This window comes from Gallinula chloropus (assembly GCF_964237585.1).
Source record: "Gallinula chloropus genome assembly, chromosome: 19".
Classification (NCBI taxonomy): Eukaryota; Metazoa; Chordata; class Aves; order Gruiformes; family Rallidae; genus Gallinula; species Gallinula chloropus.
Genome location: NC_140104.1, coordinates 8,774,334 through 8,799,400, shown reverse-complemented (window position 1 = coordinate 8,799,400; position 25,067 = coordinate 8,774,334). Strand labels below are relative to the sequence as shown.

General features: G+C 47.7%; 1 protein-coding gene across 1 annotated transcript in view; it reads right to left on the bottom strand.

The window, feature by feature from the left end:
• Positions 1–25,067, bottom strand: part of GALNT17 (polypeptide N-acetylgalactosaminyltransferase 17) — a gene marked incomplete at both ends in the record, with an annotated part of 211,297 nt that overhangs the window by 52,409 nt on the left and 133,821 nt on the right. The window contains one exon of the mRNA XM_084273005.1: positions 22,460–22,577. Within this exon, the coding sequence (XP_084129131.1) occupies positions 22,460–22,577 (118 nt within the window). The remainder of the gene's footprint in view (positions 1–22,459; positions 22,578–25,067) is intronic.

The window sequence follows — 25,067 nt, the reverse complement described above, 5'->3', positions numbered from 1 at the left end:
GGGCCAGGGAGACCCAGCCTGGGAGTGTGGTGCTTGCGCTGCAGGGGGCTGGGGAAGAGCTGTTTGGGCTGCTCAGAGCTGGAGGAAATGTGCCTTCACTGCAGTTCCTGACAGCAGCTGTGCGTGTAATCACTTTGCAAACAGCCTGAAGAGCTTCAACAGCTTCAGGCCACCTGCAAAACTGCAGTGAGTCTGGAGAGGAGGAGCTGGGGGCCCTGAGCCTGGCCCACGACAGTGCCAGCACCACGCCCCTGCACAGCCCAGATCCTGAGAAACACAATGCTGGGACAGCAGACCCCAGTTGCACTTCACGGAAACTAGCAGGCACTGGAGACTTCATCAAGCACCAAGCCTAGCCCAATCCCTTTATTGTATCCAGTCACAGGGGTGGAAAGGACTCTGCAGACCTCCTACAGAAACCATGACCTACAGAAGTGCAAAGCATTATCACTATCGTCAGCATCAATCGTACACTTAAAAGGAAGGTTCAGTTCCACTGGGACTGGTGGTTTGACTCTGATGCCATCCAAGAGCCTTAGTTCAAAGCAGCAGCAATTATCAAAAACTGATGAAACACTCAGGAAAAATACATCTTCAACTACTCTGTTAAAGCACCCTCAGTCAGAAGAATTATTTTCTGTATCATGAGAGGACACGATCACATGTCTTCCAAAGACCTTGAGAGCAGAGCAAGGCCAATGCCACATGACTCAGTTTATTGGGAACATGTGCACCATGACCAGCAGAAGGCCAAGACAACTGTCACGAGGATGAGCCAACTGATTATAAAGAAAACTAGATGCCTGCCCACATCTCATTCAGCTGAAGGCATCTAGAAAGGAGAAGAGCAGAGCAAAATGACAAGGTTGGCACTGGATGTAGGTCCCTACCCTGGAAATGATGCCTACTAATGTCTTCTTGACACTTGAAGGGTTGGTACTTTTATTTTCATTCTTAGAAATTCATCACTCATTGTTCTTATTTCATCACCACTTATTTCACCATCAAATGGGGCCTCAGCAATAAACTTGGGTTCAGTAGTCCCTTAAATTCAGCAATACTCCAACCTGAGGATGTGCTGTTAAGAGCAGTAAAGGGCCCAGAGATCCAGACACCACATTTCAACAAAACATTTCCACCCACTGTGATGGTAACAAAGAGAAACATGAAAATGTCTGAGTAAAGACTCCCTCTTTATGCTCACAAATTCACAAAAACAGGTGGGCTTCATCTATTTTATGCTTTAAGATTTCTCCTTAGCTAACACCAAAGAACTGCTGTTTTCTGCTGACAGCGACTTTGTTGTGGATCAGCTCAAAAAGCATAAGACTAGAAAAATAGGCATTTTTTAGTAGCTTTAGTTATTACTTGCTGCCTTGCACATGTTTATGGGGAAATAAGTTAGCTCACTTCTTTAAGATCATGCCACTTCCAGGACATCCCCATAATTTAAACAGCAATTCTTTATGCACCGTGCAGGAACCGCAAGGCAAGACGTTGTGAAATATGTTTGATATTTGTACATGCTTGGGAGGAACATTTGTTGTCTTTAAAAGGGATTGCCCTTCAAAGAAAGTGCTACAGGAATGAAAAAGTAGGTAATGACAGTCTGGGAATGAGAGTTTTACAGCCAGGTCCTCCCCCTGCACAGGGGAATCCCAAAAAGTTCACTGCTGGATTGTGAGTGGAGCTGGTTACTCGGAGCAGGTGATGGATCAGTTACAGTCCAGCACTGGATGAGCAATAGGAAGTTAAACTTGTACTTGAGATGATAAACAAGGGAGAAGCAGCAATCGGTTTCCTCAGGAGCGGAGTGCCGGGCGCTCACGCAGCGCGTTAGGAAGTATTTAAGTGGATCGACCGTCACGTTGCTGGCTGGAAGGCAAGAACTGCTTCACTCTGATCGCTCAGGCTCGCGGTGTCATGTTCGCTGGCTTCAGACGTTTCATGTAGAGCTGGTGTTAAGGCCGCTGAGACCTGTCTTTCCTCGGCCCAGCCCCAGGACTGTTCGATACCAGCCGCTTCACCACGCTTCGAGCATCCTCAACGTTTTTCCTTCTCCTTTTTTTAAAGCAACCTTTCAATCACTCTTAGAAGAGAAACATCTTTTCTAAGGTGGGGACAGTTTCTCAAAGCTGTTCTTCTGGAGAGTATAAACGTCTCCTGCAGGGATTTTTTTTCACCTAAGCCCCACTGACGCATCGATTCCACTCGTCTTCTTTCTAACCTACTGCTCGTGTGAAGAAACAACTTTTGGCAATAACAGCAGTTCCAGAAATAGGGTTGGAGCTGTCTCCTCCGTCAGCGGTGTCTCCGCAACTCATCAATGCCAGCGTGCATGTCCCTGCTACCTGTACATCAGCCTTCAGACAGCACACGTTTTTACAGCACAGCTAAACCTGCCAAAAGAGCTTTAGAATGAAAGTGCTGCTGCATCATCCGCAAAGCGGGATGGCAAATGCGGTATCTGTGCAGAAAGCAGCGGATAAAAATCTCTGAGCATCTCTACTCGTGATGTACAAGGAAGGGTCAAACGAGGAGCAACAGCAGGAAGAAAAATCAAATGGAAAAATCTGTACTGTCTGGCAGTGCTGACTTTTAACTGGCTCCGATGGGCTGGCAAACAGAGCAGCGAGGAGCGGGATGAAGCCAGGCACACTAATCTGATTAACAGGCGATTAAGGGATGCGGATTGAGAGAGGGAAGGGGTAAAGGGTTAACTAATACCACGCTCCCAACAGCAGAAGAGAGGACAGTCTGCCTTGATGATGAAATGAGTGTAGTTTTGACAGATCTGGGTCTGCTGTGCTTAACCTCGCCTGCAAGGAGATTTTGAGCTGATTTGCTCTGTCAGAAGAAATCCTGCCTTGCTGCTGAGCGCTGCCCCTACACAGTACGATTTAGCTAGCGGCAGGGTGCAGAAACAACTTGGAAATCGCTTGCTGTAAACTTGTGTGCATCTTCTGCGCTTTATGGCTTTCCCAGAGTTGTCCTATAAACACACAGGAGCTGCGAAGCAAGGCCACACAGACAGAGGTGAAATAAGGACTGAGAGATGCATCTCTTTGCAGTGATCCAAAATGCAGGCACCCAGCCTGGCATTTATCCAGACTCCCGCTGCAGGAGTAAAACTTACGCAGAATGAATCACTCCAAGTGCCCAACTCTTTCTTCTCAGTATAAAGGACAGAGATTCTCTTCTAGGATTTTTTCAGTGAGAGATGCAAGAAAAGAACCTTCACCTAAGCACCATCAACAGCCACAGGCAGGTCCGCAAGGTGGCACCACATTTGCTTGCAGGGTAAAACAAGGTGGAAATAGGCAGGGTAGAAGACACTTGAATAAGCTGAGCAAGCATAGCATCCAGGAGCCTATCTCTTTGTCTTCAGCCAAATTCAGGCCAAGGTTTTGAGAAATTGGATGTGGCCAACAGCTGATGCTTGGTGAAGAGTCCCAGTGCTTGTTCCCACCCTCAGGCAGGGATGCAGGGACATTTAGAGCTAGAGGCAGTCTCTCTAAATTTAACAGCCCTCAAAGGACTTTTCATCTATTCATCAATCCAGGCACTTCCTGACGAAGTGAAGCTTTAGCAGCCAGGTGCCCACACACACTGTGAAGCATCTTCATAAGTGGTTTCAAATGCCACCGTGCTCCCCTCAGTACATGTACCAAGAAAAAGCAACTCTCCATTCACTTGCTCTGTGCCCCTTCTGATTTTGCAGCCTTCCCACATCCTCCTCTGCCTCCTGGGCTCCCAGCACCCTGTCTGCTGAGCACTCCTCATGCAGGAGCCCTCTTGTACCCCCTATTCCTCCCCCCCACTGCACTCCTCTGAACCGTTTCCAACCCCAAGTCATCATTTCTGACACTGAGGTCCACAGCGTAGCTCAGGGTGTGGGCAGCCACAGCAATGTCCTCACCTTTATTTTCAGATCCAATCCTGGCAACCCCCTGGGCTTTTCCTGCCTTTTCCATTGCTGCTGACATGGAGATGATGACAAACCACGGCAGCACCAATCTCCAGCACAAGGGATGGGGTTCCCGAAAGAAAAGGATGGACATCAGCAGAGAAATCAGTGGGGCACGTATGACCCTACATCACACACGGGCCAACCACAACAATGCTTCCACATGTAAAGTACCAAACAGCTCTGAAGTGACGCCAACAGAGAAACCCGCTCGTGTGTTTACTTCTGAGAGCCACAGCCCCTTCCAGGTGATTATCAAGAGCTTCCATAACACTCCTCTTCATTCAACATTATCAGATATTCTCTGCTATCCATTCTGTTTACAGGACACACTTTGCCAAGAGCTAAATGTTTTTAATGAGAATAATCTACTACGTGCTGCTCATTTAGAAGAAGGTTCTCCTTTTCCCTTTACAGTAATGCTTTCCAGTAATGAAAGCAGCTGGTCCCAAAATGCTCCGGGACTTACTCTTAACTGGAATTGAAATATGGAAATCCAGGTAAAGGGAAAAAAATAAAATACCTCATTTGCACTTCTTGAGATGTGCTCATAAGCCAGAAAAAGTCAGCAGAAGCACTATCATCCCCTCTGTGCAGTGCCTGGAGATCCTCAGGCTTGGGCCGGGTCTCCTATTGCTCTTCTCTCTCCATAAACCTACATGAATTTACGCCAGCAGGGTAAGTACAACTGAACACAAGCTCTACCAGATATAACTATTCATTTACCTACAGCTCAACTAACGTATGCAAGGTGTGTATATCTGCTTGAAGAGCACACTCTGTGCACCGCTCCAAACGCTGCGATAAACCACGGAGCTTTATGAATACCTGTTGTTTAGTTAAGCATCGATTTATTTCTGAAACCCGCTCACTGGAGTCAGATCAACTTGAGGAGAAAAAAGGGAAGAGAGATGCAATTTTATGAGAAGATAAAAAAGAGGTTTATTGTATATTACCATTATAGTTCCTCCTTCAGATGTTTCAATGTCTGAAGAAATTTAAAGCACTTTCTGTATCTTCCTCCCTCCTCCACAGCAATGATTGCCTTTAGATATATACACCAGTTACTGTAACATAACTGGAAATGATGACACGCCGTAGGTACTTTATTACCCAGTCAGGGTTTTAGGACTTGGATTATACCAACGCTGCAGAAGCCTGGTCAGTAAAGCTAAGAGAACTTCTGCAAAGACAGCAAACCTGACAACTCCCCGTTTCAGATCACGTTTCCCAAAGCACTGAGCGTATCTCCCGTTTAAACACCGCAGGTCGTCAGAATTCAATACCAATAACCACATTTTTCCCTTTATGTGTGTCATAGAAAGAGCCAATTGAATCCCTCAAACAGACCGTGAACAAGGTGTCTCCCCAGAGCAGAGGACACAGGAGCAGCCCAGGCACATGCTTTCCTGGCTGCTCTGATGCTAGGTAGATCTCAGTTTTATTGCTGGGAAAGATGCTGGGAAGAGAGGAACAGTTTGGTATCTAAGTGTCCCTGGCAAAAAAAAAATATGGAAATACAGTTGCTGTAACTGTTTTTAAAGGCAATGGAGATTTTAGGAAACAAGAGGCACTTTCCAGCTGAAAGTGAAGCAGATGCACAGCCGAGCTCCCCAGGCCCATGTGTAAATCTCCACTAAGAGCAGCTGTTGGAGGCACGAATGAGATGGGCACAGCCGTTCCATAGACTCACAGACTGGTCTGGGTTGGAAGGGACCCCAAGGATCAGAGAATTCCAACCCCCCTGCCACAGGCAGGGACACCAACCTCCAGGCCTGGAGCTACACAAGGTCACCCAGAGCCCCATCCAACCTGGCCTTGAACACCTCCAGGGATGGGGCATCCACCCCCTCTCTGGGCAGCCTGTTCCAGCCCCTCACCACCCTCTCTGGAAAGAACTTCTCCCTAATATCCAAGTTAAACCTTCCTTCATTTAGCTTTAATCCACCCCTCCTTGTCCTGCCATCCCCCATCCCATCAACAGACCCCTCTGTCAGAAGCAGGACCATCTGAGGTAGATGGGGGCTGACCCAGAGAGTCCACAGCAGGACCCTCCTGTCCCCATCACAACCATGCTGCCCTCCATGGGGACACATTCCCATGTCCCTGGGTCATGACACTGCCCACGTGTCACCACAGCCAAACTTGCTCCACAAAGAGACTTCCAAACACACCAAACCCGTATCCACCTCACCTGGGCAGATGAAAAAGGACATTCTGCTCACCAGATATTCTCCTCCATTGCTCCTCCTCATACTGGGAACCAGCTGGGTATGGCTCCAGTTACTACAGACAGTACTTACATGTTAGGGAACAAAATGAAATTAACAGCAGATTGAGCTGAGGAGGGAACTGTTCCTGCTCCTGAGTGTTCTCCTTGTACCACACAAGTGATAAACCCCGAGCAACTGTTTGCTCCTGTAATATAATCTAAATAGACAACATAACTCTTGTAAAAAGGAGACAAAAGACCTGACAAGACACTCTTCCCTGCGTTTGACAAAGGCAGCAGATTATGCAAATGAACAGTTCTGAAAGGCTTTTAAAATGGTTCACTTGGCTGATTTTTGACTGTCATCAAAAATTACCATTAAGATGTCCTGTTTAAACAGGTCTGTACGCTGCTTGTACAAACCTGAGGAACTGAGACCTCCAAGGCAGCAAACAGGCAGGTTTGTTTTCTTAATTGTTCCTAAATCTTCTGTATTTTGATGATTTTGCACCATAGAGATGCATCATCAGACAGGATGGGGGCCCTGCATACAGATGCGGGGGCTCAGCAAAGCCCTGGCCAAGAGGCTAAGCCCAAGGGAAGGAAATATGGTCAGTAATAGAGGCTACACATGCTCATCACCAAAGGAAATGGGTGATGAAGCAATGCCACTGCTCCCAGAGGATGCTGTGGGTGAATGGGCAGGTGAGGAGAGCGGCTGGGTAGGAAGCAGAGCCAGTGACCTGTCACTGTGCCATGTCAACAGCCCCAGTGCTGGGCAGCGGGTCCTTCTTGTCTGGGCAGGGGACTCAGTGGGTATGATGGGCTTGGACTAAAATGCAGTTGCAACCCTCTAATAATGCAGGTAGGGATTGGGATGGACAGTGTGTCTGGTCTCTCTTTTGGGTTCTCTGGGCTTTGGGTACAGCCGCAGGAGGTCCCTGGTGAGAACAGAAGGGCTTGGGGGCCGTCAGGGAAGCTCAGTGCAACAGCTGGCTGGAAGACCAGAAAACTCTGTATTTTTTTCCAGCTCTGGGTTTTTCAGCCTGTGTGGAAGGAGACATCTGTGCTGGCCATTAACGTGGGCCAGACAGGAGCCCCTGGGGCAGGCAGCAGTGTGTCATCTCCTGTGACTCACTGCCTCCTAGCACCCACTGGAGATGCCATCAGAGCAAGCACAGATAAGGAGAAAACCAGGCTTGCCAAAATGCAAGTTCACCATCACAGTGAGACATTATGGGATCTGAAGCTGGCTGAGCAGAAACCAGAGCTACAGGAATGGGTTTTTTTATGTTCACAGCCAAAGCCCAGGCTCCTGATCCCAGAAAAATCCAATAAGGAACATGAGCTTTTCTGCAGACCCGCACAGAGTTTCAAGCGCAAATGGCCAAAGCTAAGGTTTCAACAGAAAACAGATGTAAATCTGTACATTTATGTGGTTTTAAACCCAAAATCCCAGGAAGGAGAAATGAAACATTTTACTTCTGGATGCAAACTGCCTCTGTGCTTGTTCTTAACTCCCCAGCTGCCAAGCCAAGCCAACCAAATGAGCAAGAGCTGAGCCTCAGGTCTTGTTTTTGATTTGTTTCTCTCCTGCAGCTCATGGCTGCTTGGAGGGGACCTGGAAGAGGGATACGTGTCCCACCAGAACAGGGTACCCAAGGAAAATCACAGGGGGATGTTTCAACTTGGAGATTTGGATCAATTCTCTCCATCTAGAGTTTTAAGCACAACATGGGCAGGTACAGGGGGCATACAGTACCTCTGTGGTTAATGGTATTGGTGCTACAGGACCCCATAACCAGAGAATATAACAGTTACCTTCCTTCGGTGGTAGATCAACATCTCTGGGTGGAAAAGACCATGTAGTAAGGAATTTCTTTACCATTCACAATATCTTTGCCAGTAATGTTAATGCTTGCTCTTCTTAAACATTAAAAGGCTACGGCACCTACCCACAGTCCTGATTCACCATGTAATATCCAGCTTAGATCCTTCATTTGGAAAGCAAACAAAACACATCCGCAGAAGCAATTATAAAAACACTGGTATGCCCTGAGCAGAATCAATATTTGAATTACACTGAGCAACAAGATAAAAGATACTGGGAGCAGGCTACTGAGCTGAACAGAGACCACTGCCCGACCTTCTCCTGCAGATGGGTACCCACCTCCCGTGGTTTGGAAGATGTGCTGGATGTGGACACGCAAAGTGCTGGGCAAAGACTTAAGAGCAGGTGTACCAGAAGCAGCCCCAGTGCCTCTGGCTAGGAACTTGAGAAATGTTGCTGGACCTGGTGTCCTGGCCACTGGCACCCCAGGAAGCGGGGAAGGGTGGCAACACTGAGGGTCATCCTCCTAAAGGGAGCACTAGGCAGGAAACCCTTTGGTATCTGTTGCTTTGAGTATTGCTATCACCTCCTGCCTTGGAAATGCAGAGCTACAGGCTTAAAATTCCTATTTTATATATTAAGTTAGATATATTTAGCCCAAATGGGAATTTATATCTAATTGTCTCTCTCCATTTAATTCTGTTTCTTTGACAGAAGGAGCAAAGTACCTCCCACAAAAAATAAACTGGGGTTCTTTGTGCCTGAGGCAGATCTTGCTGGTTATCTCCTCCACAGGATTACATATGAATTCTTCATTATAACCTGCCTTATTGGCAGCAGGTTCTGCAGCGCTCAGAAATTCTGTTTTTCTTTCTCTTTCTGGTCCTAGCACTGAGCTTCCAGGCACAGATCTGATATTAAGGAACTGCAGTCAGCACAACACAGGATTTCTTAATAAAGTAAAAAAAGAAAGGGTGATCTTGGCTTGATTGATGCCACTTCATTTGCATATGCCCACTAGCAGTACTTTGGTTAATTAATACGTATTTTGTGTCTGCAGATGAATATGAAGTAACAGGGTTGCTACTGAAGCTTTAGGTATAAATTTATTCGATGAAGGGGTTAGTTTACTTCCCAGTGTCTTCTCCCAGTATTTTCTGTGCAAATAAGACATAATAACTCTCTAGAAGGTGGTGACACATGACAAGATCCAAGAAGGATGCACTTTGGTTTTAAAGCAAGATGAGTTAATTAGCTCACAAACTGGAAGAACTGTTTGGAGGGGGCAAGGGGGGGGGGGATGAGACACAACACCTTCTGACAGCGAAAAGGCTTGGTTGGAAAATATTAACCCTTCTGGCTACAGCTCCATCCCAAAAGGCACTTAATTAGCACTGACTTTTAAGCAGACACAGCAGTGCCATTGAAATTAAAGTGACTGCCAGGGTGTTTGGAAGTTAAGTGCTCTGCTGGATCACAGCCTGGGTACTCAAAGGTAGAACCTCATTTTATACTCTGACCCTCCTCACCTGCTTCTAAGCAGCTTGGGGCAAAACTGGATGCTGAAAGCTGGAGTGCAGAACCCCCCCCAGTATATACTCTTCAGATCTGTGGTACCTAATACCTCAGTGGACAAGTTTTCAGGCAAAGTCAAGGAAGTTTTGGTCAACCACCGAAGTCTTGAAGCATTTGAGGATGAGATTTAGCTGGCAGGGCAACAGCAGCATGAGGAGGCTGCTGAGAAGACAGCCTGTGGTGGAGAGGGTGAGCTGTGACATCTTCCCTTGCTCCAGGACCCCTGGGAAAACCCTCAAGCCAAAGAGACAACGCATGCAGTGTTAATGATGTTAATGATGTTAACTACCTGTTATGCATTAGGGCAGCAGCGATTAGATCATCTGTGAGGCAACAGTCTTGCCATGAATGATAAATGCACCATGAGGAACCCAGAGTCCCCTGCTGGGGTAGTACTATGGATGCTGTTCAGATGAGTCCCACAGGGCACCACCTCTGCAATCCCCACCAAGCCTCACAAGGACACTCCAGACTGAAGGATAAATGCATCAGGAAACATAAATCACATCTAGTTATTTCCACTGCAAGTCCCAAGTGATGTCACACCAAGGGACAAGCATCCAGCACCAGCCTCTCGCTAGTCACAAAAGGGAAGAGGAGATTATCCAGGATGGCTGAGGGATATCAGTGCTTAGTTCCCACCGAATTTGGCTGGGAATTTTCTCCTCCTTGTAGTGCTGAAACCATCACTCAAGTGTGCTGGTACTGAGATAGCTCTGGAAGAAGCGAGCCAACTCGTCTGAGAAGACAACTGAAGAAGCTGATGCTTCTTACCACTGCCATTAATCCTGACTGAATCCAAAGACAGCACAAACTTCTCCAAACACGAGATGATGCAATTCCTCCCCCAATCAAGCTTCACATATATTAAAATAAGCTCTAACACACAGGATTTCTTCACATCAAAGTAAGCCATGAGCTACATGCAGCACGATCTGTCAGAGGCAGAGATCTTCCAGGGTGTCCTACAAAGCTTCATGAATGTGTACCAAGTTAACATCCTTACTAAGTGTTCTACATCTGCTCTGTATTCACTGCACCCTAGAGCTTGTGACAGCACAGGGGCAAATTGTGGCCAGAAACATGGAAGTGCCAAGGGTTGGGAAACAGAGGACTGCCACACCGACACACTGGAGTGAATTTCTTGGAGGAACTAGTGACTAATAACATCGTATGACCCACCAAGCCTGGCCATCAGCTCATATAAAAGTGCTGTAAAACAATCCCAAGAGTAGGATACTGCTCTCAAAAGGATTTGGATGTTCAAGGGGGAGTCCAGGAGGTTATCAAGGGTCTTCCAGCAAAACTGGGATGCTTGAAGGGTGCATTGCCAAGGTCTCTTCTGCTCCTCACCACAGTGACTAGCTCAGGGTGCACAAGGGGTTGGAGGGGACAGAGCTGGGCCAGCTGCCCCCAGCAACCAGAGGGATGTTCCAGAACACATGGCACCATGCTCAGCACATAGAGCTGGGGGAAAAGGATGGAAGGGGGAACATTTGGAGTGATGGTGTTTGTCTTCCCAGTCCCTGTGCTGGGGATGGTGGAGCACCTGCCTGCCCTGGGAAGCGAGGAAAGGATCCCTGGGTTTGCTTTGCTGGTGCACAGGGATTTTGCTTTACCTGTTACCCTGTCTTTATCTCAGCCCACGAGTTTTCTCATTTTCACCCTTCCAATTCTCTCCCCCATCCCTCTGTGGGGGCTCAGCGAGCTGCTGAGCTGCCAGCCAGGGTTAAACCACAACACATGTGGAGGAGGCAGGGAAGATAGTCCTTCCTTAACTCAGGAGTGAAGCTGGCCTCACCCTAGGGCTGGGACAGTGTCTGGTCACGAGCATTATTATCATTACTATAATTTTCTGCTGACTCTGCAGAGCTGGGCTGGATGTATGCAGGGAAATGCAGATGGTCTCTGTCTCTTGCCATCAGCCATCAGGCTGTCAGCTGCCGTTTAACTGCGTTCCGAACTGGTGATGAGTTCAGATGAAAGAGAAATGTGTCTGGAGGAGCTCTGAGAGCTGAGGCTGCAGCCAGTGCTCCTGGAAAAGAGTGTTTTCCTTTCTAAAAATGAACAGGTTTGACCTGAAAGTCCTTGAGAGTGGATGACTGCCAGCCTTCCAGAGACACTGAACACACTGAAAGAGGGTTGGGGATCTCTAACTGCAAGCTTTTTTGGTTGAAAAAAATATCCACAGGAGTGTAACAACAGGGAGTACATTTTCACCAGGAACAATCCTCAGGCCTAGAAGAAATCTGCAGTCAATGAAGGGAGTGCCTTATCCTTGGAAAAATGCAACACTCACTGTTTATGGGACACAACTGCTCCAAGGTCTGAGGCTCCCGCCCTGCCTGAGTCACTGAGGCTGGTGGGAGTGATAACATCAACTTTCTGGCTCTGGGTGAGGTAGGGAAGAGATCCCCTTGTCTCACAGCCCTGACAAGTACAGTGCAAGTTCCTCTTCTCATCAGACAGGACAGATGAAATGTCAAAAAAAGCCAAGGCTGTTCAGCCTTGAGAAAAGGAGACTGAGAGGGGATCTGATCAATGGTTATAAATATCTGAAGGATGGGACACAGGGGCAATGGGCAGCCTTTTCTCAGTGTCTGTGGGGACAGGACAAGGGGCAATGGCCTCAAGTTGGAGCACAGGGAGTTCCGCCAATCTGGGGAAGAACTTCACAGTGAGAGTGAGGGAGCCCTGGGACAGGCTGCCCAGGGGGGGCTGGAGTCTCCTTCTCTGGAGAGATTCCAGCCCCATCTGGACACCAACGTGTGCAACCTGTCCTAGGGACCCTGTTTTGGCAAGGGGGCTGAACTTCACAGTGAGAGTGAGGGAGCCCTGGGACAGGCTGCCCAGGGGGGGCTGGAGTCTCCTTCTCTGGAGAGATTCCAGCCCCATCTGGACACCAACGTGTGCAACCTGTCCTAGGGACCCTGTTTTGGCAAGGGGGCTGGACTCAATCTCTGGAGGTCCCTTCCAACCCCTGTGATTCTGTGATAACCTTGCCTTCGCAGTCATGATGAACACAGAGCTTTCTGAAAGCTTTCTGAATATAACAGGATGGAAAACCCCTCACTCCTCATCTCAGTTTATTATGAACCAATTTCAAGTCAAATTTTCTCTTGGCATTTCCCAGGCGTGCCTTTTGTAAGAAGACAAAGTTCAGTTTGGCTTGGAGTTGGGTTTAGGAAGACACAAGCCTGTTTTCTGGTTTATAAGGTAATTTATATCCCAGGCATCGTCAGCACAGGCACAGAGTAAAAGTGCTGCTGCTCACCTTGTACAGTGATGAGTGAAAAGAGAAAGGGAATTTCAGAGAATTATTGTTTCAGACACCCAGAAATACTTTAAAGGACAGTTGTCCTCCAGGGAGTGATGCTATAAAACCAGCTTTCAGGGGGCTGAACTTTGCTACATCTCAGCAGTTCCTGACCAAATTGCCGCCGCCAGGCACTTGGAGAGCCGGGACCGCTCCAGCTCGTGCATCATCCCCACATTAATGAGTGCTCAGTGCTGGAAACGTGACCATGACCCAGGCAACAGGGATGGGATGGGATGTCCCAGGGCTGCTTCCACTCAGCAGGGCCCAGAGGGCTAATAAAGCAGCAAACTGATATGCCTTGCAGTACAGAGGGAAATATGTCAGTCGAAATGACATGGGAATCCTTCTTCAGCTGCTGGTTAGGAGGACTTAAGTAATTCATATCCCCACAAGAACATGGAGGGCGAGAGCAAAGCATGGCTGCAGGAAGCCTGCTGGCATCACCCATGCCAACCCCTTTGCTTCCCAGACACACCAGGCTATGGTTAAGGCCAACACAACAAGGATCTGGCCCACGCAGCTTGTGAAATGCCTGGTGATGCACCCAAAGGTGTAACCTGGGTCCCACACTTTAACATGTCCCAAAGGCCCTGCCCACCGCAGCCAGCCAAGACATGTCTCCTGGTACAGGAAGGTCTCGAGTGCTCCCCAGCAGCAAGGCCTAGCTGGATGAGATGCACAGGATGGCACTGGAAGAACCCCTGGGGCTGGACATGAAGGGAAACCATTGCTTGAGCATCAAAGCCAGAACCACCATATAACCCAAAACTGTCTGCAAACACCTTCACCAAAGCCCAGAACAAGGTGTCAGAGCAGACCACACGTTGGCAACAGGCACTATGTACCCACTATGCTTCATCCCAACAGCCATATCACCAAGCAGGGACAGTGAGGCACCCCAAGCCCCATGCCCAGCAGGGCTCAAGCATTTCCACATCAAATATTATGGGATGCACTCCCAAGTAACACACAAGAAAGGAGGGAGATTCAGACTGAAGAGTGCCCCCTTATCCACATCTTTCTCCACAGAGCTGGTAGCCCAGGAGAAGTTTAAGGGCTTGTGGGATGGGTGCTATGTCAAAGAAACATAGGGTAAGGCAAAAAACACATCAGCCTCTGCTGGGGATACTGGGGGTGTCCTTGGTGCCCACAGCCTGGATATGGGCAGGGGTAGGAGCACTGGTGCCTCTGGAGCAACCACGCCAGGGAATATTGGCATTGTCTGAATCCTACAGCAGTGGAAATTCAAATGCAGATTCCCAGAGATTCAGTGAGAAGAGCAGCACAGGGACCACTGTTCAGCAAGAGCAGAGTTAGGCCAAGACACACACTGCAGAGCATCCCTCAGGATCCAGGCTCTGCTTTCTAAACTTCACTAATGAAAAGCACAACTAAACCAAACCTTGGCAGGTCAATGAACCTATGTGGCCCTTGTCATTCCCCTGCGTAAGTCCTCGAGTTACAGAGATGCTGTGACTCCTTACCACACCTGGCTTCCTCCACCCAGCCCAGGGTGAGCAGGGTGGGCTCCAAGCACAGTACCACATGTTACACCAAGGCCTGGCAGGTCCCAAACCACTGCTGGCCAGAGACACACACCAACCCTGTGAGAAGCCAGCAACATGCTGCCATCTGCCAGATGAAGAGACAACACGGCTGAGCCTTGAAATGGGATTTCTTCATCCACCAGCAAATCCCACCCGCCGCACGCAGCCTGTTGCACAGCACAAGTTACCACCTTCCCCAGCAAAGATGACCCATCTGCGTCTTCCCAGCACAGAAGTCAACTTGTCAGTAAAACCACTGGAATCCAGTTGTCCCTTCCCCTCGTGCCTGTCCCCATCTGTCAGCAGGTAACGGGCAGGGATGGCAAATCGTTTCCTATCAAGAGGAGAGACGGGAGCTCTGCAGCTGCCAGCCTGCAATTTCCTTTCCTGAGGAGGGATAGCTATCAAGTGCCCAAGCACTGCGGCAAGGGCAGAGCTGCTCTTGGCTCCCAGCACAGAGATTAGAGCCTGGCTAGGAACTAATCCAAACACAGCTCCATTCCCATGGAGGTGGTTTTGATGAAAAGCATTTTACCCCTTTGGAAAACTGCACCGGAGCTTCTTACAAAGCACCTTTAAGCACCTACAGTAAATACCGAGCCGACACCAAACACAGGACCTGAATTCATACTTGTACTGATTCCAGCTCTTAAAATCAATGCAGGCAGTGATTGGATATTGTTCTGTGGTGGAAATATTTCTCCCAACCATACCACGATCACCCTGAAGAGAGGAATCAACCTCTCAGGGATACAGGTACAATAGACCGTGGCTGCGCACAAAGGTAACGTATTACCCATGCATCTCTTTCTAAAGCTGTATGTCTAACTCCTTTTCCAAGGTCAGTCCTACTCTGCCTCTTATTTTGTTCCAAGTCAACTTGATTTTTATTTGGAAACAGCCTTAAGCCCCAACTTCTAAGTGGATTTTGGTGCCTGACTGATAAAATACTTTTTAAAAGCTGGTCTTGGGTCTATATTGTTGGCAGATTTGGGTTGGGGGGGTTGAGTGTTTTTTAAGGGGTGGGTTTTTTTCATTTCCCAAACTGCTGGCTGGGCCAACTGGAATGCCAACATCTATTAGATAAAACCTATCTTGGGCTTCAGTGGTTCCCTTGTTACTTTTAGCAAGGTTTAGCCCCCAGCTTTTCAAACTGGGTCTTGCCCTTGAGCGACCTGTTCTGGCAGAGGGTGCCCCTGCCCATGGCAGGGGGCTGGAAGTCAACAACCTTTAAGGTCCTTTCCAAGCCAAACCAGCCTGGGATTCTAACTCCAAGAAAAGCCCAGAGTTTTATCCTCCTCCCCTCCCACCAACAGCCCACCTCGAGCATCCCCCCTACTAGCACTAACTTCTGCATCAGCTGCATCTGACCAGCTTTGTGAGGATTGTGGTTCCTCAGTACAAACACTCAGAGATGTCCAACAAGTGGATTTTGGAACAGCACATAGTCCCCAGGTAAGCAACTGATAGTCGGTGTTTTACCCCCAAAGCCTTCAACTAGTCAAAGACACGTTTGCTCCTTCCTTGCAACCAGAAATGTGTCAGCAGAGGGACCGGCACCTCCCTCACCAACCACAAAATAAAGCTTGGAAGACACCTCACAGCAAACCTTACCTGTGCTCCTCAAAGTCCTTCCCACAGAAGTTTGGGCTGAACTGTCCCCGCATTTCCCAAAAAAACCCTTGCCTGCTGCACATGTAATTTCATGACTAATTCAGTCTCAAAGCTGGGTGCAGACAGGGAGAAAAAACCCCAGCGCATCACCAGAAACTTGATTCATCCCTAACTACCGCGTCTCAGAGAAGCTTCGCAAGCCTAATAAAGCCTTATGAATAAATTACATGCTTTTCAGCTTCCTATTTTTCAAAGTGATAAAAAAATGCAACAATTCCTCATCACAGATCTCCTCATCCCACCACACACCACATCTTGCAAGCCTCGGCGCACGGCGGCTGCTGCAGCCAGCAGACGTGACGGTCACCAGAGGAACGCTGGAATTCACACCCGGCGCTGACGGACAGGCTGGTTAGAAAGGGATTTCAGGGGCTGCCTGCCATCAGCTATCTCTGCCTGCACCCAGGCTTTAATATATTAATCAGGAGAACTGAGAGGGAGAGAGACATTTGAAGATGATCAAACAAAAAGCCTCGTCAAAACAACATCAGGAATGACAGCAGTGACACGCGTTGCAGAGTCACAATGTGACACCTGATATTACACGTCTGCACGTCTGGCTGACATTATAAAAATAAATTCCACCCAAACCAGGGATATTTTTACTTTTTTTTGACAGGCACTAACTATTTAGACATTAGGTTCATGCAAGTAGAAGCCTAGCAAAATACCTGCCCAGCCATGGTATTTACACGCTCCCCATTATGCTCGTGTCTGTCACTCGCCATCTGAGAGACGTGCACAATGTCATCTACAGACACGGGGTATCCACCCCACAGTCTGTGTTCCCAAGTGGACTGGGAAAGCAAACCTGTCTAGCATGTATTTTTACAAAAAAGGGAGGGAAGCACCCACCCAAACAACCCCCACCCCCCCAAATCAAAACATCTTACTCATGACTCTCAGCCCTGCCCTGCCATCCTTCCTCTGCTCCCACCCAGCATTCCACAGGGGGATCTTATGCCCCATGTAGGGCTGGGTTCGGGCTGCCTCATCCCAGACCCGACAGAGATGCTGAAAGAACCGCCGGCTCATTGTGCCTTCGTGTTGTTCTTCACAAAAGGTGTAGCTGTAATCTTAGGGAAGGTGTGTGCAGGAAGAGATGGGTTTGATTTTTGGGATGCAGAAAGAGCCAAGCTCCCTTATGGAACCTCAATACACCTATTTGATGGAGCTCCCTTTGTCTTTCACCTGACCCTCTCAACATTTCAGCACATGAATAATCATACCTATATAAACAGGCTCCTTCACGGATGAAGCACTGACAAAAGGTTTGCACCATTAAATTGCTATTCAGTTTATTCTGAGGGTTTCTGAAGGACTGGAGGGTACACAGGCATGGGTCCTCCAGCCACAGGGCAATAATCTGATAACTGAAGGAATCCCCACTCAGGACAACACGCTCGATGTTCTCGTGGTACCCATCTGATCCACAAAGCTCTGTATTCCCAGCCCTTGCAGTTACACCCACAGATGCTACTCTGCCTTCTCCAAGCACGCAGCTGCAGGACTGGAACCATGTCTTGGGTTTGGGAGTGGGGAGCTGCAGGGGTGGCTTCTGCCAGAAGCTTCCCTCAAGTCCAACAGAGCCAACAGCAGCCAGCTCCAAGACTGTAATAAATTAAATTAGCTTTCCCCAGGTCAAATCTCTTTTGCCTGTGACAGTGATTGCTGAGGGATCTCCCTGTCCTTATTCCAACCCAGGAGCCTTTCATTGTGCTTTCTCCCCCCTGCCTAGCTGAGAAGGGAGGGTGATGGACCAGCTTTGGGGATACGTGGTGTCTGGCTGGGTCAGCCCACCACAGAGCACTGGAAATCTGGTCCACTGAATCTAGATGCATATTTGGGGGAAAAAAAATCTGGGCAGTTAAGAGGACCTGCTGTGCTCTCCCTCTGGAATCGTTTAGGAAGATCCATCCCAGGCTTCTGACAATTTAACACGGGTAGTAAAAAGTAGCTGAAGCCAGTCATTAAACCTCAAAAGGATCCCTGAATTGTGCCTTCTTTAATGAATTCAATAATCGATTCTTACTACACAAATAAGGTGTGGGATGGATCAGCTAATAAGCATTCTCAGTTAATTGCTTTCTTCAAGTGACAATTTGTACAAATGATACCATCAAAGCAGTAATAATATCCTTATTGATTAAATTAATCTCTAAAAGACAACTCCAATAAGTTTAATTAGCAATGCATGACAGAAGCACGAAATACTCCAAAAACAACCCTGTAACCTATCCCAGACTTTAAAATCACAGCAACAGGCATGCAGCAGACTTCTGCATTTTTATTCAGACAGACTCCAATGTTATGGAGCATCTTTAGCGAAGGTCTATGACTAACCATGAAAACCCAGAACCCTTCCCTGCAGAGAAAAGGCAGGACGTGCAGCAGAAGCAGCCTGCCCACTTAGTCACAGAGTCACTAAAAGCCAGGGCCACAGTTTTAAAATAAAATAAGAAGTTTCAACAGCAGGAGCAGAGAGGGCAAGGGAAGCGCTGTGCTGAAACTCACACGTGTGAACTTGGCTGGTGGGGACCCAGGGCAGCTCCAACACTTTCAAGCTGTGCAAACTGGATACCAAACTTATCAAATCAGTTCAGTACAGGAAAGGGTTAAGAAGCTTTTTCAGAGAGAGATGGTTGTGGTCCACAGCACCCCAGTCCTGGGAGGAGCAATGGGAGCCTGGAGTGATACCAAGGCATGTGGTGTCTCCACATGCCCCAACTCCGTCAGTTCCACCAATGCAGCTTGCATCCTTGCTCACTAATCATTCAACCTAAACTTTTGTCATTCTTCCCCACCAACCCAGTCCACAATAACCCCCCTACTGAAAAATAAAACCCACAATAAAACCCACTACTGAACTTGACCATGAACCCAAGCTTTGTCGATCAATTTACAAGCCCGTTCCTCCTAGGAATCCCCTTAGCCCTAATCTCCCAACCCTATTACTCCCATCACCAAACAATCAATGAATTACTAACTGACTCTCCACCCTTCAAACAGGACTCCTTCACCTCATCACAAAACAATTAATAATCCCGTTAGACAAGAAAAGCCATAAATGAGCTTTAATCCTCACATCCCTAATAATATTCCTCCTTATTACCAACTTATTAGGCTTATTGCCCTATACCTTCACCCCTACAACCCAGCTATCAATAAACATAGCCCTACCATTCCCACCCTGACTCGCCACACTCCTCACAGGACTATGCAACCAACCCTCAATTTCCCTTGGCCACTTACTACCCAAAGGAACACCCACACCACTAATCCCTGCATTAATTATAATCAAAACCATTGGCTTACTTATCCGCCCACTTGCCCTGGGAGTCCACCTAACCACAAACCTTACAGCAGGCCATACTCATCCAGCTCATTTCCACAGCCATCTTCACCCTACTCCCCATCATACCCTCAGCTTCTATTCTAACAACTAATCCTATACTATTAATCCTCCTAGAAGTATCAGAAGCCATAATTCAAGCCTACATCTTCGTCCTTGCTCCCAGCTGGGGACCATTTCCACCAGCAGTCTGCTGGGGGGAGTTGTTACTGCAGGGACAGATCAGGCTGCTGGTCCTGGTGGCCACCACAGCAGCAAGGAGACCTGGTGCTGTTCTAATTTGATTGCAAGGCACACTTTGGAGGGAGGAGGGGTAGATAAAAAAATGACATTGAAAACCTCTCTGTTGAAATATTAGCTTAAACTGCCTCGCTTAGCAAACACTCCTCTGCTCCCTGCCAAGAAAAGGGGAATGAGACTCCATTCTGCCTAGGGAAGTGAAGGAGTGGACAAGAGGATGAATAAGCACAACCTTCTGGAGACACTCCAGCACGATCAAAGAAAATACAATAACACAGAGAACAGCATGTTCCTCCTGTCAGGGCCAAAGCTACCCCGCGAGCGGAACAGGAATTTGCCTGGGGCAGCAACACACTTAATGGCTTTATTATTATTAGTATCTGTGAGGATGCTTCCCAGCACGTACAGGAGAGCAGCGAGCCCAGAGCCACCTCTGTGAATGTGAGCAATGGGGTTTGTTTTGTCAAGCGGCTCACACCAGGGCTTCCTCGTGCAGCTAACTGAATCCAGCCACTGAATGAAGCATCCAACCTGTCTCTCTTCACCTTGGCACAGGGACCATACAGCTTCTTTTACAACATCTGAAGTGTATTAATAAACCCAGAGCCTTGTACAGTGTACGGCCTCCTTCATTAGGACAGCTGCCTCAATTACCTATTTCATTTTGTTATCCAGATTACTTGTATTTAATTTTACCATCATAACAATTAGTGTGTGCTTCTGCCTGAAACACAGAGTTTCTCCATGTCCTTCTCACAGCCTCAATGAGTTTATTACCTCGTTTTTGTTCCTGCTTAAAAAATGCCAGATGATCACAGATTGCACTGGGTGGGACGGGACCTTCAAACACCACCCAGTCCCACCCCTGCAGCGAGCATGGACATCTTCACTAGATCAGGTTGCTCAGATCCCCATCAAGCCTGACCTTGAATGTCTCCGAGGATGGGGCCTCCACCACCTCTCTGGGCAACCTGTGCCAGTGCCTCACTTCCCTCAGAGTGAAGAACACAATTTTCAGAAAGCCAATGGAATTTGCACCAGCATCAGAAGAAAAACTGGCAACCTGCGTACGGCAGGACTACTGGAAACAGAGACACCCATCTGAGAGCTGACGTCTGCTTGAATCTGTAACGAGACTCCTTACACACCCAACAGCTAGCTAGTTTATTCAGCCCTGAATAAACTATTTGCAACAGACACCTTTCTGTGAAGTAGAACACAAATACCCAGCCAGCACAGTCATGCGTGGGAGCTGCCTGACCCACACACACACTGGCCAATGTCTGTTAGATGGGACAGATGTAACATCAGCTCTTGGTCACTAAATGGGACACTTGTAGAAAGACTCAGTTTTGGATCTCCAGAATCTCTGAAAATCTACTCTCTGCATAGTCAGAAAGGGGGACTTCCTAAGCATTTTGGCTCTCAAAATCACCGGTATTTCGAAAAGCTTGGCCAGAACACACAGTGTGTGAGTGCACTAACAGCAGGGACACACGGGTTGGAAAAGCTGAGCCTGGGAAAGTTACTTGAGGAAGAGAAGGATTAGTAGTTTTCCAAACAAATGTTTGCTAGACAGCCTAAGAAGTTCAGCATGTGAAGAAGAGGGGGTATGCTCATCACTCGATATTTTTCCAGTTAAGAAGCCAATCTCCAACAGAATCCCCCCCAAGAGCTAGCAGACAAGTTGAATTACTAATTGTGAAATGACTTTCAGAATATTATAAAAACCCCATCAACAAACAAATATGCACAGGCACAAGAGAAGCTTGGCTTACAGCGGGCCCTTCCCAGCCCTGAGAAGGAAGCTACATGATGATGGGCAATAATTACTTCCAATGGAGAAGAGCTACGAGACACGTTTAAAGCCTTTAATTTCTACTCCCTTAGTTAAGTGAGATTATTGCTCCCCATAGCTGGTAACAATGGATTTCTTAAGTTTCTTCTGATTTACCAACAAAGCAGATATCCCCCGGTAAATCTATGAACTGCACAATGATTTTTCATTTTTACAACAGCACAGTCAATTCAATTTTCCAGTTATAAGTCTCAAGCCTCTCCCCATCAGCTTGTTAACGTACCAGTGCTGTACTCTACAACACGCCTGGAAGAATCTCCACGGACTTTGCCATCCCGAGTTGCTTCTGAACATTGGATTCATTGCTCATGAAACGCTTCGCTGTATGTAAACACTAAGCTGCAGCTAATATTGGGTGCAGTAATCAAGTGATGCTGCCACAGTGGATTTTGTACAGACAAACGCCTGTGGATGCACTGAGGCAGCTCTAAAAATGTGGCTTTTGCTTTTAAAAGCCAGTTTTGTGAACGTATTTTATTTGTAGATGCTAAATGCCTGTACAATATTTTCTCCTTCAGATACTCTGAGGAGTCCCACCCGCCTCCCTCACAGGATAAAAGTGGCTCTATATATTTTCTAGTCTTAAATATACCTGTAATTTACAGGACTAGTGTGGTGTGACCAGGGCCTGTGGATGCTGGCACAGCATTTCATCTCAGCAGTATTTTGCATCAGGTAAGACAGATCAGCATCCCAGAAAGACACAACTGTACTCACCCCTAAAAGCAAATTGCTTTCCCCCTTAAACTAAAATACCATAAAACATGTTAATGCTCAATTCCCCTGAAGCAGCCTAATCACTGTTTATGTTATCTTGTTAAAGTGTTGCTTTGGGTTCTTTAAGTACTCTTAGGTGCAATTTTTCTCACAGACAGGTCACAAACCTTGATGCCAAGCTCTATGTTCTCCCCTCCGTACACATCCATCCCAGGATCAAGCAGCCCAATCTCTCCGAAGAACTTTCTGTGCACAACAAACGAGCAACCGATCATCGCCGGCGTCCTGCACAAAGAGAAGAACAACAGCAATGCACAATTATTGGCATTTTCCAATCTTTAATGGACTGAGGGTTGATTTCTGCAAAGCTCATGTTAGCTTCAGGTGCTTCCTGCCATCAGTTATCCCAGAGACTTCACAGACAGAGCGAGCTCTGTGCCCTTGAAGACATTCTTTTACCACTGCAATGAAACTGCCCACAATTCAAGTTCATTTCACTGTGCAAAGGTCTGGAGAAAGTGTTCTCCTGGGATTAAATTACTGAAATCTTTTAAGTCTTGGCTCTGTCTCAAACACCTTGGTGTGTCCATGGGCAAGGGCACAACTTCTTCGGGTTTCCACTCTCCACAAGGGAAGGAAAAATAACAACAGCATTTCCTTTCTCTTACTTTCTTCCAGCTTGTCTAGTAACAGAATAGACTTCAGGACAGACACTAGTTTTTACAGTGCCTTGTGAAACAGCATTTCCAGTTGGGAATGCTTTATTATATCACAGATCTTTAATATCACCGAAACACCAGGTTGGAAATGACCTTTGAGATGATCAAGTCCAACCATTCCCATCCTATACTAAACCAGATCCCTGAGCACCTCATCTACCTGTCTGTGAAACACACCCAGGGAAGGGGACTCAGACCCTCCCTGGGCAGCCTGTTCCAGGTCCCAACAACTCTTTCAGGGAAGAACTTTTCCCTCACATCTGATCTGACCCTGCCCTGGCACAGCTTGAGCCCATTGCCCCTTGTTCCATCTCCTGTCCCCTGGCTGAAGAGACCATCACCCACCTCTCTGCACCCTCCCTTCAGGTAGTTGTAGGTGGTGAGAAAGTCTCCCCTCAGCCTCCTCTTCTCCAGGCTGAACACCCCCAGCTCCCTCAGCTGCTCCTCAGAGGATTTGCCCTCCAGCCCCTTCCCCAGCCTGGCTGCCCTTCTCTGGACTTGCTCCAGGACCTCAATGTCTTTCTGATGAGGAGGAGCCCAGAACTGGACCCAGCACTTGAGGTTCTGCCTTACCAGTGCCCAGTACAGGGGCACAATCCCCTCCCCAGACCTACTGGCCACACTGTTTTTGATACAAGCCAGGATGTCATTGGCTTTCCTGGCCACCTGGGCACACTGCTGGCTCATATTCAGTTGGCAGTCACCTCACACCCCAGGTCCTTCTCCATCAGCAGCTCTCCAGCCACCCTTTCCCAAGCCTGTGTCACTGCTCGGGTTTGTTCTGTCCCCTGTGCAGCACTCTGCCTTTGGCCTTGTTAAGCCTCATCCCACTGGTCTCAGCCCATCAGTGCAGCCTGTTCAGGTCTCTAGATATGTGTTCATATCTTACAAAGAAATCAACACCCACCAGCAACAACAAGCTAAATTGCAAATTTTCAGAAGCAAATCCTTTAAAAACACAAGACAACTGTTTGCAGAAACATCTGCTGTGTCATTTGCTCTGTTCCCCCAATATTGACAGAACTCTGGGTAAGGGATGAAGTTGACATGAAACCTCGAGCAGCCAAGCACAGGGTCTGGTCAGGAAAATAACAAAAATGAGAGCATTACAGACACTACTGACATCGATGGAATAGAGGAAAACTCAGAGTCAGAGGTTAATTCAGAATAACTATGCAGTTTCTAGGATGTAATAGATGGCTGTGTTTACTAACGATCCTGGCTGCCATGTGCACACGCACCATCCCTCCCTCGTTACCTTGCAAAATGCTGGACCAGATCTCCACCTGAGAGAGCTGCCTTGAGATGAGGATGTTGCTCTGATTTGTGCAAGCTGAGACCACATCCAAGGGTATCTCTGGAGTGGTTAAACGCTTCTGACCCTCTCCATAAAATTACACTTTGCCACAGAGCACAGTGCTGAATAAAACTTTATAATTATGCTCTTGCTGCTTGGGGACACTCTAATCTGTTGTGGCTGTGGTAGGTGGAAAGTTTCCCCCCGGGATATTTTCTGTACTAAAATAAAAATATAAAAGCCATTCTCCCCTTTAACTTGCTTTCATTCAAGTCCATGGTGTAAAGGAAAAAAACCCCACCAATGATCCACTTTGGAGGCTCCACAGGGATGAGAACGATTTTTACAGCTATGCCATGCCAAGGTACTGCCAATCTGCTCTTACAGGGAGCTATGGGAACTCCCTGCCCACCTTGAGCTCCCTGCCACAGGGGGAGCTTTGCCATGATGGCTGGGATGGTGATCACCTCTGCAGCTCCTCACCTGGGCAGGGGTAGCTTATGCTACCTAGGGAAGACTTGATGCCAAGGGCTGCCCATGTATCTGGTACCCTCACACCACTTTGGAATGCCCATTCTCCAGAGGGAGCTGTGTGGAGAGGTAGAAATGTGCAATGGGGTCATGTATTTTAATGGCAACCTCAGAGTCATGGCATCCAGCATGTTCCAATGGTTGCCCTCTCTGTGGAGCACACTCAAGGCTGAACTAAAGCAGTTACAGCTTACAGAGGAGGAACTCACCCTCAAATGTACCCAGACA